At 37.7% G+C, this 13,513-nt stretch overlaps 2 protein-coding genes and 1 pseudogene across 8 annotated transcripts in view; 1 reads left to right on the forward strand and 2 right to left on the reverse strand.

Moving 5' to 3' along the window:
- LOC111331336 (putative phosphorylase b kinase regulatory subunit alpha) overlaps positions 1-2,318 on the reverse strand; it is a 30,710-nt gene extending 28,392 nt beyond the window's left edge. For all 5 annotated transcript variants that reach the window (XM_088733969.1, XM_022936433.2, XM_022936430.2 and 2 more), the window contains exons 1-5: positions 2,128-2,318; positions 1,706-1,894; positions 871-918; positions 651-720; positions 463-561 (exon numbers count right to left, since the gene is read on the reverse strand). In XM_088733969.1, coding sequence (XP_088590095.1) covers positions 463-561; positions 651-720; positions 871-918; positions 1,706-1,894; positions 2,128-2,205 — 484 coding nt within the window. In that variant the 5' untranslated portion in view covers positions 2,206-2,318. The remainder of the gene's footprint in view (positions 1-462; positions 562-650; positions 721-870; positions 919-1,705; positions 1,895-2,127) is intronic.
- The window catches only part of LOC148723663 (uncharacterized), a 270,515-nt pseudogene extending 261,109 nt beyond the window's left edge, over positions 1-9,406 (reverse strand).
- Positions 2,419-13,513, forward strand: part of LOC111331339 (clathrin heavy chain linker domain-containing protein 1) — a 34,704-nt gene continuing 23,609 nt past the window's right edge. For all 3 annotated transcript variants that reach the window (XR_015991415.1, XR_015991416.1, XM_088732263.1), the window contains exons 1-10: positions 2,419-2,674; positions 2,852-2,893; positions 3,335-3,418; positions 5,348-5,451; positions 5,628-5,693; positions 6,845-6,906; positions 8,263-8,363; positions 10,006-10,058; positions 10,584-10,638; positions 10,946-11,026. Coding sequence is in view for 1 of the 3 variants with exons in the window: in XM_088732263.1 (XP_088588389.1) it covers positions 2,624-2,674; positions 2,852-2,893; positions 3,335-3,418; positions 5,348-5,451; positions 5,628-5,693; positions 6,845-6,906; positions 8,263-8,363; positions 10,006-10,058; positions 10,584-10,638; positions 10,946-11,026 (699 nt within the window). In the remaining 2 variants the exon portion in view is untranslated. The remainder of the gene's footprint in view (positions 2,675-2,851; positions 2,894-3,334; positions 3,419-5,347; positions 5,452-5,627; positions 5,694-6,844; positions 6,907-8,262; positions 8,364-10,005; positions 10,059-10,583; positions 10,639-10,945; positions 11,027-13,513) is intronic.

Below are 13,513 nucleotides of genomic sequence, written 5' to 3' on the forward strand. Positions count from 1 at the left end.
GAAAACTGACAGCAGTTTTTGACCATGATCCAAATCATGATCTAATTATAAAAAAATGACACTCATCAGAACTATCATAGTGTAAACTGTAACCATTACAGAGTTAATATATAGATTTAGCCAAACCTAACAGCAGAGCTCCCAAGTTCACAATATTAATGCTAACATAAAACATGCGCATTTGCCAAGACTCGCCTGAGTCACCCCTCTCTTCGTTTTGATAGTCTCCCCTACCCTGCCCGTGCAATCTGAAGGCACATATGTACGTATGTTAGGTCATTTACGTGACAACCAAACGAAAAGAGGTTGACCATATTCCATGGGTATGGGGCTCTGCCCCATGCGCGCTTTGCGTGCGTGGGGGCCCCATTATTAAACAAACAGACAAGTATGTACAGATATAATTGTAACAAATTATAATTATTTGATGGTGTATTGTACTTAAATAAGATGCATATGTACCTGAAGCAGTCATTTCAGCCAACATGAGCAGGTAGAGAGAAGTGGCATCAATCTGAAGATGTCCCCAGGCGTGGTCCCCAACACATGGACTACAAGTCTCTGTTTCCATAATAACACAATATTACCATTCAATTTTAAACAAAGAATGTTAAAGCGATTTCTAGTTCCCCTAGGCTGTTCTTACTCACTTAAGTTGTATTTTGCATGTAGAGCATCCTCCTTAGCTTGAGATTTCTTAAATTTTTCAACCTTTTCAACCTGTAAATAAATCAAGGAAACTTACTATTGAACATACACTTTGAAAAATCAACCCTCATGGTATGACTCCATTTCTAGGAAATGGGAGGTGTACATTGTTTAATACACTAAGTATACATACATTTGGTGGTACATGTATACTGTATGTACCTGTCTCATCATACAGAGCAGCAAACCTCTCATGCACTTTACAACAGCCTACAAACAATGAGGAAAAAAGACAGGCATCAGAGGGAACAATTGTACAGAGGTCTGGGGTTGGGATCTAACTGATAGGGGAAGGGAGCTCAAATCTCTCTAAGTTCCACTCTCTTAACAAAACAATTACAGTTGTAACATATTGGGTGTTATTTCAGATTGTAGCATTGTCAACATGATCACAAATTGTATTTACAACATGCATTACAACTCGACTTGAAAGCCATAATGACAACAGTAACAGCACTGTGATCCTTATGAAAGTAAAAAACGTACACATAGCAGGATACAGGGATACAGTTCATACACTGTATAATTAACAATTATTCCATGAGCACGCGTTGGATATGAGATGATAGATAGCCAACAAGGCACGTAGCGCCGAGTTGGCTATAATCATCTCATATCCAGCAAGCGCGAGTGGAATAATTGTTTTATTAAAAACATTAAATTAAATTAGTAAATTTTAATTATTAAATTTTTAGCTCCCTTTTAATTTTAAGCTGACACGTACGCTTGCCATATTTGTAGATTATGGTATATTGGCTGATATACCATAATGGCTAAGCCAATAAAAAGTCTTGAATTGCATTATCCAATGATCTAGTTTTTAATAATTATGTATATATGTGTACATTTTCAGCTCAGTGCCAGTTGTCTATCGGCAACAAAGAACAAATCGAACACGTAAAAAAAAGAATTTCAGTGGATTGAAATATCATCTTAAGTTACGAAATGTAACATTTCACAACAAGCATTCACACTAGTGTTTCAATGAGTCCGATACCTGTGTGAGTTCGTGTGCCCTTGCTCTATCCTCATCCATGTCAGCATTCTTGCTGTAAGCAAGTGACAGACCCCAGACAGCCAAGATACTGTAAACATTGTCCCGCACCCAAGCATCCTTACAGTCACAAGATCTTTGTTTATAAGCATTCCAGTTAATTTTGGGAGGCAACAAACCAGTTACTGGATCCTGGGATCATATGCATGAGAGAAGCATTCAGTTCAATTATAACAGTGACAAGGAACAGCTGTTTTATGGCCTTGCAGAATACGCAGCAATCTTTTTATATGAATTACCTCTTCAAAACAACAAATATACAAATTAGCCGATAAACCTTATCTCCTACAAATTCCTGACGTAGCAATTACCTCCGGTAGAAAGGTAGAAAGGATAGTCGACAGCAATTTCGAATCAAAACATACCTGGAAATCTAAAATCGTTCGGTTTACGAGACGATGATACCAGTCGAGACGAACAATAGAGTTACTTCTGGCCCTCATGACTTCTAATCTAATGAGTTGTACATTTGCAAGGTCCCTTCTATAAACAAAATAAAAATTAAAACAAACTCAACCATTTTCCAAAGTTTCCGCCATATTTGATACGTTGACGTCAAGCGTGACCGAAAATTTGGATAAAAGCCTGGGTTTGAGTTGTGACGTCAAATTCCCGCGTAATTTGACGCATACAATCGTATCGATGGAAACTCACGGTAAAAAAAAAAAGTCAGCTTGCTTACAGTTTGAAGCGCTTTGATGGGTTCCGTAGAGGTTTGCTGCGAAGTTTTATAAAGTGCTCATTTTTTCGGAATCACTGAGGCAAACACCATCTTTAGAACTCTTTGAACATAGCTGATAAGTGCTGAAAGAAACTGGAGGAAATCTGGGTCGATATTCATCAGCCTGTCGGAAACCCAAGATGGCGGTACATTTACATCAGCTGAATCAAATACAGGATTCCCTTATTCAGGTAGGCTTTCCTCGAGGGTAACCTTGGAAGGTGAGATTTATTTAATTTCTCTTTCCCCTAGGTTCTGAGAACATTTGGAGTGGCGTTTTTTTTCCTTTAAAACTATTAACTTGATGAACACTTAAGGTAGAAAAGGTCAAAACAAACTTGCGTGCATTTCATTTTATATATCGTCAGGAGTTGTCGAAACTGGAGAGCTTTGGAGAATCTACTAGGCAGGTAAGATGATTCCAGTCGCTGCACCAGCAGTCCATTTTTTCGCTTTTTGTGAAAGGGTTATGGAAGAGGAGTCATTCTATGTTCTGTCTGGGAACTGGAGAAAGTAACATGAAGGTTTTGCCGTTCGACAACTTGTATTGTAACTTTTAGAGACTTTTAGGCTTCTTCAAGATGCAAATCACCGCGCACTTTAAATTCTGCTGATAGGCATCAAAATCGCGGTTAAAGCATTCCAATCCAAATTGCAGGTGTTGATTTTGTTCTGGCCAAAGGTACTAGAGACAGTATTGATTGATCGTGTTCATTATATGCCTGGCAAAATGGCCCGGGTTCTAAAAAATCCAATTATTTTGTTTGTTTATATTTTTCATTATTTAAAACAGCTCATGAACATAATTATATAGCTCTTACACATGTACAACAAGTTTTTTGATTCCACAGGACTGCTATTGCCTTCATAAAGTCTACTTTGAGAGTTTGATTGACCAGCACTCTACATACGGGGATCTGCTTTCCAGGATAAAGGTAACTGCATGGCACAAATGATTGAAATATTAAGTGAAGCACCTTTTCAACAGATCCATTAAAAGTAATTAACAGATAAAGAATTTCACTGTGATGAGTATATGGAACAATGCAAGAAGGATATGACACATCAGATTACAGCTGGGACTGCAAACAAGTTTTGTTCACTGAAAAATGAGAAAGTTGGAGACTTCTAAAGGGAAAAAGGCAATTTCCCAGAAGTAATTCCATCATTAAAAAGAGAAAGAGAACATAGTAAAACACACATTCATGTATTCTTCTTACCAAAATTGTAAATTGGCTGCATATTAGTCCCTTAAAGAAAGAAAAATTGAACTTCCACCCAAAGGTTACTTGTAATTGGTTGAGCTTTGAACCATGGCTGGATCGAGTTATTCAGTAGGATATTTTTTAAGAGAGCTGCCTGAATATCTTAACCCTTGTGGGCAGTTTAGTTAAATTACATATATGAGTACAGTGTAACAATGGCTTGTTGTCTTTTGGGTGGATTTTATCAAGAGCTCTGAGACACAAGGTGTGCAAAGTTTCTGTGATGAGGCATTTGGAATCATGTTTACGACCCCTGATTTCCAGAGTCTCTTTCCTCATGCTCCCTTTCTTGCTTCAGGGTAGCAGTGATAGGAGAAACCCTGGAATTGCAAAATAATCTCGCTGGGTCCTCTGTTTCCAGAATTTTAATCTTCAGAGTTATATTTGGTTAATCATATAACAGTTTGAAATCAAGTCAGTGAAGCTCTGAGTTGTTAGTACTGAAAGTGAAAATGAAAGGGTTTTTTGTTCTATGAGGATTCTTGGAAGGAGCCCAGGGGGGGGGGGTGTTTAGGTACCTACTCTTTCTACTCTTTTTTTTTTTTTTTTTTTTTTTTTTTTTTTAATACAAGATCAATGGCCCATTTATTTCAAGGACTAAATCTTTGTAATCAGACCTCAGACACCAGACACATGATTTGATACTCAATACTCACAGCCAGTGTTTGCAAGGCATTCTAAGGCATTCTAAGGCATTTTTAAGGCTTTCTAAGGCTTCATCTGTTAAGATTTTGTTGATACTTCTGTTGATACTTCTCCATCAATAGCAATGTAAGGAAAGAAATTATTGAAACTCCCACTTGAAGTCACATTGAAGAGACTCCCTGGGTACAAAAGGATGATCATAACATTTTCTGCAATAAAAAGCTCCCAGCTTTCTGAATATTTTGACCCACAGATAATATTTCATTGGCAAAAGGAAAGGTCACAGAGCAGCAGTTGAGGCAATTGCAGAAAATAAACCTGTAAAATAAAGATGAAGAGTGATCCTGATTTTTTTTCAGAGATCTTTTTTGCACTTGCTTAAAACCTTTTAACTCCCAAGATCTGTTTATGAATTCTACCCTCTAGCTGCTACACATTTCCTTGTAAATTGGTTACGAAAATTTGGTTTTCAATTAAGATAACAACTTCTACCTTATAAGTTTGAGTATTCTCACTACCTGTTTGCTGGATCATGTATGAATATTATAGGGAGAAGTTTTATGTTGATCACTTCTGATAGTCAAAGAGTTAATAGGCCATTTTACAGTTGTGTACTTAGTTGCCAAGCCTTTGATTCAGAGTGAGGCTAAAGATGACCTTGTTGTGATAGAGACCTGTATCTAGTTAGCATGATAACAAAGTGATTTACATTTGAAAGGCAGCAAGGTTTGTATCATAACAAGGTCATCTCTAGCCTCACTCCCATTCAAAGGCTTGGCAACCAAGCACACAACTGTAAAATGGACTAGTGTACCTCACCAGCGAGGATCACTTGCATACCATAGCTTTCTTTTTCACTACTAAGTTTACCATATTGATATCATGGTAATGGTTTATCAATTGAAAGTTGATTTGCCAAGATACTTTTTTATACGACCTTTTTTGAACTTGTAGGCAGAGTATGAAGATTGTATAGCTGCAATAGAGAGAGGTCAGAGAGAAGCAATGCACTTGTCAGGAAAGTTAGCAGCAACTTTTATGGAACATCAGACATTTAGGTAACAGGAACGACATCAGTCAACATTAACTGGATGTCAAGAATAATGAAAAAAAAAAAAAAAACGTTTATCTGTTGTTTCTATGTAAACATTGTTGAAAACAATTGTGATTTTTTCCCCTTGACTCCGTTTGTAACGGTCTCTGTTTAGTAAAAGTGAATTATTTCTCTCCTCAGGAACATTAAGGCCCGTGCAGATGAACTAAATCTGAAAGTTGCATTGCTTAGAATGCAGAATCACAGGTTTGTGGAACTATGAATGTCCTTTGAAACTTCAATGAAAACTGATACACTCGGTAAATACGATTAGGATGTATGACTAGTTTGACGTAGCAAATTTAAGCCCACAGAAGAAGCAATTTCTTAGTTCTTGCTCTTAGCAGCGAAGAACCAAACAAAAAAACGTGCGTATTTTTTCCTCTTTTTTACCTCCGTTCGACGGAACAAAAGAAAAAAACACAAAAAACGAGGCCTGCCGTGGAGGCTATGTTATTGATAATCAAGATGGCATTAAATAGTATCCTCTCAGCGAAAATATGGAAAACCTTGTCTTAAAAAACGAACTTTCTTCCTGCTAAAAATTTCACCAGTAGGTCCGTATTTACCGTGTCTGGCGGGGCGATATCCCCCCAATGGCAATGTTGTTTATGTAGTGTCGAGTTCAAATGAAATAATGAAAATTTCTATCGAGGTTTTCTCTCTAAAAAGACGGAAATGTTGGTATTTTCACTTTGTTGTTTTGCATAGGAAGGCTGTGAAACGAAACGCTCGTGCAGCGTTATTATGTTGCTCATTAGATCTTTTGTTTCGGACGTTCTCGTTGCCGTCGCCGTCGCGGTTTTCTTTAAGTCCGTAATCTCACATGAGTCTTTTATTTATATGCATAAGTTCATCAATTGAAAGTTTCTGTTGTGAAATAATTTTTCAAACTAAGTTAACTTCAACTGGTACTTAAAACATGAAGCAAGATGATTAAGGGGTGCAATTGGCCATTCTGATTTAAAACTGCGATAGAGCCGTTTTTTTTCTTTAGTTTTCTGCCTTTGATTGTGTTTGTTTTACCTCCTTGTTTTTTCCTTTTTTTCCTTTTTTTTTTTTTTTGGTTGTCGTTGTTTTTTCTCCTAAAGGGGATGTCGCACAACCAATTAATCCAATCAATCTCAACGAAATCAATCAGATGAGGGAAGGTTAACTCCTCCCCAGTTTAATTTTTTTTTTCCTTTCTTATTATTTGTTAATTCATTCCTCTATTTTCCTTATTTGATTACTATTATAATTATTATTAGTAGTAATAAAATTATTGAGTTTTTTTTTTTCGTAACTTTTTTCAAATTTCTTTGAAGCGAAAATTTTAGAGTCTTGCTGAAATGTTTTCTTTTATTCGTATTCGCCAGATTGTCATCCAGACAGATCAGGTCACCCAACGATCGGTATTCATTCAGCTGTATGTCTACAGGTGGTTCTGATGAAGTACAGTCTAGAATATGCAGTACAAAAGCATTTCATACATATGGTGAACGATCTTCGCAGTAGATAGCGCTATTTAAGAAATAGCGAAAATCAGACCTGAAAAAAATCAGGCCTGTACGGGATTCGAACCACTGGCCTCTGCGATACTAGTGCAGCGCTCTACCAATTGAGCTAACAAGCCAACTGGGAGCAGGCCGTTAAGTTGATTCGTAATAAACCCGTGATAGTGATAAATCAGATACAATGAAATATATGAAGTTCATATATTTTGAACTGCGGTATTAGATACATATGGTGAACGATCTTCGCAGTAGATAGCGCTATTTAAGCAATAGCGAAAATCAGACCTGAAAAAAATCAGGCCTGTACGGGATTCGAACCACTGACCTCTGCGATACTAGTGCAGCGCTCTACCAATTAAGCTAATAAGCCAACTGGGAGCAGGCCGTTAAGTTGCACGTTAAGTTGCACGTGAAGTTGAAGGCTTATTGTTAGCTGAACTGGTAGAGCGCTGCCTAGTATCGCAGAGGTCAGTGGTTCGAATCCCGTACAGGCCTGATTTTTTTCAGGTCTGATTTTCGCTATTGCATAAATAGCGCTATCTACTGCGAAGGATCGTGCATCATACGTATTTAATACCGCAGTTCAAAATATATGAACTTCATATATTCATTGTATCAGATGAATAACTATTGTTCTTTTGTTTTTTTTTTAATTTTTATTTTTATACGGATGCAAAGGCAGTTTAGCTTTTTCCAAAGAGGGCGGTAATGCTGAGATATATATATCTCACGTACTGGAACAACGAAAGATAATATACGATTCTCTTAATAGCAGTTTAGTCCATTTCATAGTAAGTGATACTTGAACGCAATTCCGCCACAAACTTTCGTCGTATCCAACATCATAAAACGCATATAATATAACTTTTCAGTGTAAGTAGACCGTTATTATCTGAGGCCGCATTCAAATGATAGAAGTTGAATTTGAAAATACAACTTGGATGGAAAACTCTTTGAGTACGCTCTCGTCGCTTCTCTTTGTATGATATATTCAAAGGTTTTTTGGCAGCGACGTGGAAACAAAACGTTTGCTGCGGTTTTCACATTTAACCGGTACAGGGCTAGAGTTGACGTGGTTTCGATCTGCGCCACGATTCCCACTGTATAGTTCAATGCTCCTCGCACTCGTGTCGCGCCCCCTTCCACTTTCCTGCGTTCACCAGGAAAACAAACAAAAATGACGCCTCGTTTGCATGCTTCTTTTGCTCCACTTTTGATCCATGCATCTACAACGACCAAGCTCCTTAACGGGGTCTCTCTTTTTTATGATTGTTCGCCAGGTTCCCTTTCGAGTTGGAATCATTCTCACTCTGCACGTTCGCGGTTTTTTCCAAGTTGGACCGTAGAAAAATTGACAGACGTAGCATTTCTGACCAAAAAAGTAAGCAGTGTGTATTTCTTTTTGTGCTTCACTTGATCCTACTATTTGAATTTTGGACGTTTTTGCTGATGTTATTCACTTTTTTTTCTTTTGTTTCCTTGTTTTTGTGTTGGTTGTTTTCTCTTTTGACTGTTGTGATCCAAGTAACATGTACATGGTTCGATTCCATGTTCTCTTACATGGAATCGAACCATGTACATCACGTTGATGTAAGTGTCACGTTGACGTAAATCCACACGTTGATATAAGTGTCGGCTGGTAAAGCCGACATAATCTGTATCGCACAGATCACACTTAAAGAGATATACAACGTTTTGCTGGTTGACAATTGGAGGTTTATGTTCCTTAGTTTGGAGCTCGTCTTTGAGACAGGTGTACTTCGGTATTTATCTTCCGGCTAAGATCACTAAGTTGTTCGCGTAGTTTGTTTGCTGATCTCCGATCCTTAAAGGGCAGGGGTATCCTAACGAGAATTTCACCTGCTTGTTGCAGGGGACACGTGCTCTCCATCACCTTCATTTCAACAAAAGACCTGATGGTGTTTTGTATGAGGGGCTCTGGGTAATGCAAACGTGTGAAGATCTCCTTTAGGTGCTCGCATTCTTGATGAAAAAATTGCCAGTTTGAAGAAAGTTTAAAGGCGCGGTTCAGCATTGTTTTTAACAGAGAATGTTTGTACTTCATATCAACGTGGCTATTGTAATGCAGAAGCAGCCCAGTATCCGTTGGGTTTCTGTAGACCTTTCTGTCGAGCCGGATACTATTTCTGATGATTTCCATTCCAAGGAAAGGAAGTTTCCCGTTTTTCTCGAGTTCCATTGTAAAACTAATGGAGGTGTGGATTTCATTCAATGTTGAAAGAAATGTAGAAGCAGCTTGGACATCCGGCACTATACTGAGAGAGTATCGTCAACGTAGCGTTTATAGAAAGGGGGCATCTCGTTTTTGTGCGTTAGCCGTTCTTCGATGTTACGCATGAAGACGTTCGCCATCAGCGGTCCAAGGGGAGAACCCATGGCGACTCCATCAACCTGCTCGTAGAGAACTCCCTGAAATTGAAACAGCTGGTTTTTGGAAGAAACTTCCAACAATTCTTTCGGGATCTTAAGGCAAAATTGAACAAACAGAGCGAAGCTGTTTGCTTAACACTTCACATCAATTGATTTTCATCCTTTTCACTGCTTATTTACACTTCATTTTTGCACTTTGTTATTAGTTATTAGCTTCATTGTTTATATGTAAATACTTAGCTTTTACCTTCATTCCATTGTTTCAGAACTCGTATACATGCGGAAATTTTCTCATGAACCCTGTGCCATTTAGTGAGTCTTTCTATTGACCACGCTTGTTCGGTCAAGACAGTTGGGTGTTGGCGGAAAAATCACAAACGATCTCAGCCAGCTTCCATCCATTTTGACCGAGGGGACGTGGGTGACGAGGCACATTTATAACAGCACGTGACGGGTTGTATTCTAGTTGGTCCAGAAAACTTGTTGCATTCAAAACTTAAACTAGTCGCTTCTCAGTTACTCGTTTCTCCCCGTGCTATGAGCAGTTTAGTTTGCTTGTTTTAACTTTGACGTCTTATAGTTCGGTTGTTATCAGTGGTTTCCTTTACACTGAATGGCTGTTTTCGTTTTAGTTGGCTGAATTGAAATCGCAAGTTGCCTTGGCGAAACTCGAAAACGATACCAAGTATGTTGGCTTCAACTCTAGAGAAAGTTACGAAGTAGTCTTATGAATTATGGTGCACGCGGGAGGTTGCTAAGCACGAAAGAAGCGTAAGAGTCGTGGGAGGCGATAGCCGAGAGCGACTCTAGCTTCCGTTTCACCTGAAAACCATGCGATTCCCCCCTCCCAAGAAAATAACAATTTCCCCTCTCCAGGCGATAAGTTATGACTGGTCGCTTGGTTAGTAGAGTGGCTAATTCTACTTGTTTTTGCGCTTTAGAAATGGGAACAACCTGAATTTACCACTAAGTCTGCGAAAAACGGTAAATGGTCTAATCTGGTGGGTGGTCAGATCGTACGGATGAGGATAATCTTGAGAAGGACTTTTATTGATAGTCTCAGACCTATCTTGACCAGCTAAACACACGTGATCATAGTTCTGCACAAGTATTCGAAGTTTCCAAGTTATTTTATGTACCTCCACAATCAATTTCTTCTTCCCCTCCAGCTGAAAATCGTTGATAAGCAGATTTTAATTTTTCTTTTCAGATTCGTCCCCAAACCAATGAAAGGTGAACTTTTGAATCGTCTTCAAGAAAAAGAGGTGTTATAACTTGCTCTGTTTTGAAATTTCATTCCTGTAAATCTTTTGACGCGTCAATGCCCACGAATTATCTTTTGACAGTTGTTAATGAATCCCTGTTTATTCCAGCCCTCCCCCCCCCCCCCCCGCAAAGTAGCTTCTTGTAACTTGCATTTATTTCGCCGTGTACTCGATCTCAGATAATAGTTATACAGCTAACAATCTGAGCAGGTTATCCTATATCACACGATCAGCGGTTCAGATTATAAGTCTGTATTGTTTCGTTCTATCAGAAATTGTATTACTGAAGACAATATGTTCGTTGTAGGAAATCAAAGACGAACTTTTGAAAAGACTCGAGGAGCTAAAGGAAAAGATAATCTCGCTGAAATTTTGTCTCGCTTTGGAGGTAACTAACTGACGACGCAATTAATTTTTTTTTTCGTTCGTGATTTTTCGTCTATTACTGAGAGAGCTTACCACTAGATGGTCTGATATTTGACACTTAAAAGGTGCAGGCTTTCTGATATATATTTATATATACAGTCGTTAGTGGAACTCTCAGGCCAACAAAGATGCACCGCGCCAGGAGGATCAATAAAGATTCGCAGTCCAAACCTCACAGCAAACACGAACGTAGAAAGTATAAAAATTGCGAGGATGGACAGCTTCTGACGCAAAAATATAAAAAATTTTAATAAAAAACGTTTCGGTCAGAGACCTTCTTAAGTTATTTACAACTTTTGAAATAAAAAAAAAAGCATTAAATAAGATCGAAGTGCTAATGATTACGTAATTACAGATAACGACTAATGAACTGGTGCTAATAAAAAGATAACAAAAAACCTAATTGCAAAAAAAGCAATGGACAAAATACAAGGGACAAAATACAGGAGACAAACCCTAAAAACGGTTAACCGTTTACTTCTGGTAGACAACTCTCAGTCTGATGATCGCCTAAAGCGTGAAACTCGAGTAACTAGTAATAATTTCCTTCTTTCACATTTGTATTTAACAATTATTCGCCGAAGGCGAGGTGAATATCGTCGAATAATCCCCGAGACGAAGTCGAGGGGATTATTCGACAATATTCACCGAACCTGAGGCGAATAATTGTTTTAGTATAATTTCATGGCTGAACAACAGAGAAATGTCTAAAATCATAACACTTTAGTAACATTTATTAACATTTTATTGTAACATTTTGTATAAACCGTGTGGAGCGGTCTATACAGTGTCATATAGGGAACCGCTCGACCAATCAGATTGCTGGAAACTCTTTGCTCAGCACTGAAATTATACTAAATATATAATATATATGTATACGGCAGGTAGTGATCAAACAGGACGACACATGGTTTCTCTTACTCGGAGTTTCGTGCTTACGCATTCATCAAACAGATTTAACTACTGTATTAAGCTCTGCACATGTGTATTGAGCACTATTTAACTACTGTATTAAGCTCTGCACATGTGTATTGAGCACTATTTAACGGTATCGGCTACTTCCTCACATGCATATATATCTATATATATATATATAGAAACGTAAAAAACCTTATCGTCGAATCGGAGAGTGCTCTACAATCATGGAGCTTTGCATATATATATATATATATATATATAGAAACGTAAAAAACCTTATCGTCGAATCGGAGAGTGCTCTACAATCATGGAGCTTTGCATATATATATATATATATATATATAGAAACGTAAAAAACCTTATCGTCGAATCGGAGAGTGCTCTACAATCATGGAGCTTTGCATATATATATATATATATGCAGTTAGTTATATATATATATATATATATAGAAACGTAAAAAACCTTATCGTCGAATCGGAGAGTGCTCTACAATCATGGAGCTTTGCATATATATATATATATATATATATATAGAAACGTAAAAAACCTTATCGTCGAATCGGAGAGTGCTCTACAATCATGGAGCTTTGCATATATATATATATATATATATATATATATATAGAAACGTAAAAAACCTTATCGTCGAATCGGAGAGTGCTCTACAATCATGGAGCTTTGCATATATATATATATATATATATAGAAACGTAAAAAACCTTATCGTCGAATCGGAGAGTGCTCTACAATCATGGAGCTTTGCATATATATATATATATATATATATAGAAACGTAAAAAACCTTATCGTCGAATCGGAGAGTGCTCTACAATCATGGAGCTTTGCATATATATATATATATATATATATATATATATATATAGAAACGTAAAAAACCTTATCGTCGAATCGGAGAGTGCTCTACAATCATGGAGCTTTGCATATATATATATATACAAAGCTCACTTCACGTGCACCTCCGCCAATGTAATCTATTGCATAACTTGCGCTTATTGCAAAAAGATATACATCGGCGAAACAGGCAGAAGACTAGGTGGCCGATTCCCAGAACACCTTCGAGACGTGGAAAGGAATGACAAGGACACATCGAAACCAGTCGCTAAGCATTTTAATTTACCTAATCATTCTGAGCAACATATGGCAATCTGCGGTCTTTCCTTACACTTAGGTAGCACGGAAAGCCGTAAAAATCTTGAACAAAAGTTCATCTTTCAAACCGGCAGTCTAAATCCCGTTGCCATGTTCCCACCAATAACGTAGCTCCATTTTCTGCCTTTAAAAGCACACACAACCCACAATTCCTCTATTCGCTCCGACGAAGGGCTAACGCTCGAAACGTCAGCTTTTGTAATCGTTACGGTGGCCAATTTACCATTTCAACTTTGTTGATATATCCAAATTATTTCGTTACCCCCACCGACGCAGCCCCTAACAGTTTCTTTCGAAACTATCAGCCTTTATTCATTTATATATATATATATACATATATAACTAACTGCAGACAGTA

The sequence above is a fragment of the Stylophora pistillata genome, chromosome 9, assembly GCF_964205215.1.
Source record: "Stylophora pistillata chromosome 9, jaStyPist1.2, whole genome shotgun sequence".
Classification (NCBI taxonomy): Eukaryota; Metazoa; Cnidaria; class Anthozoa; order Scleractinia; family Pocilloporidae; genus Stylophora; species Stylophora pistillata.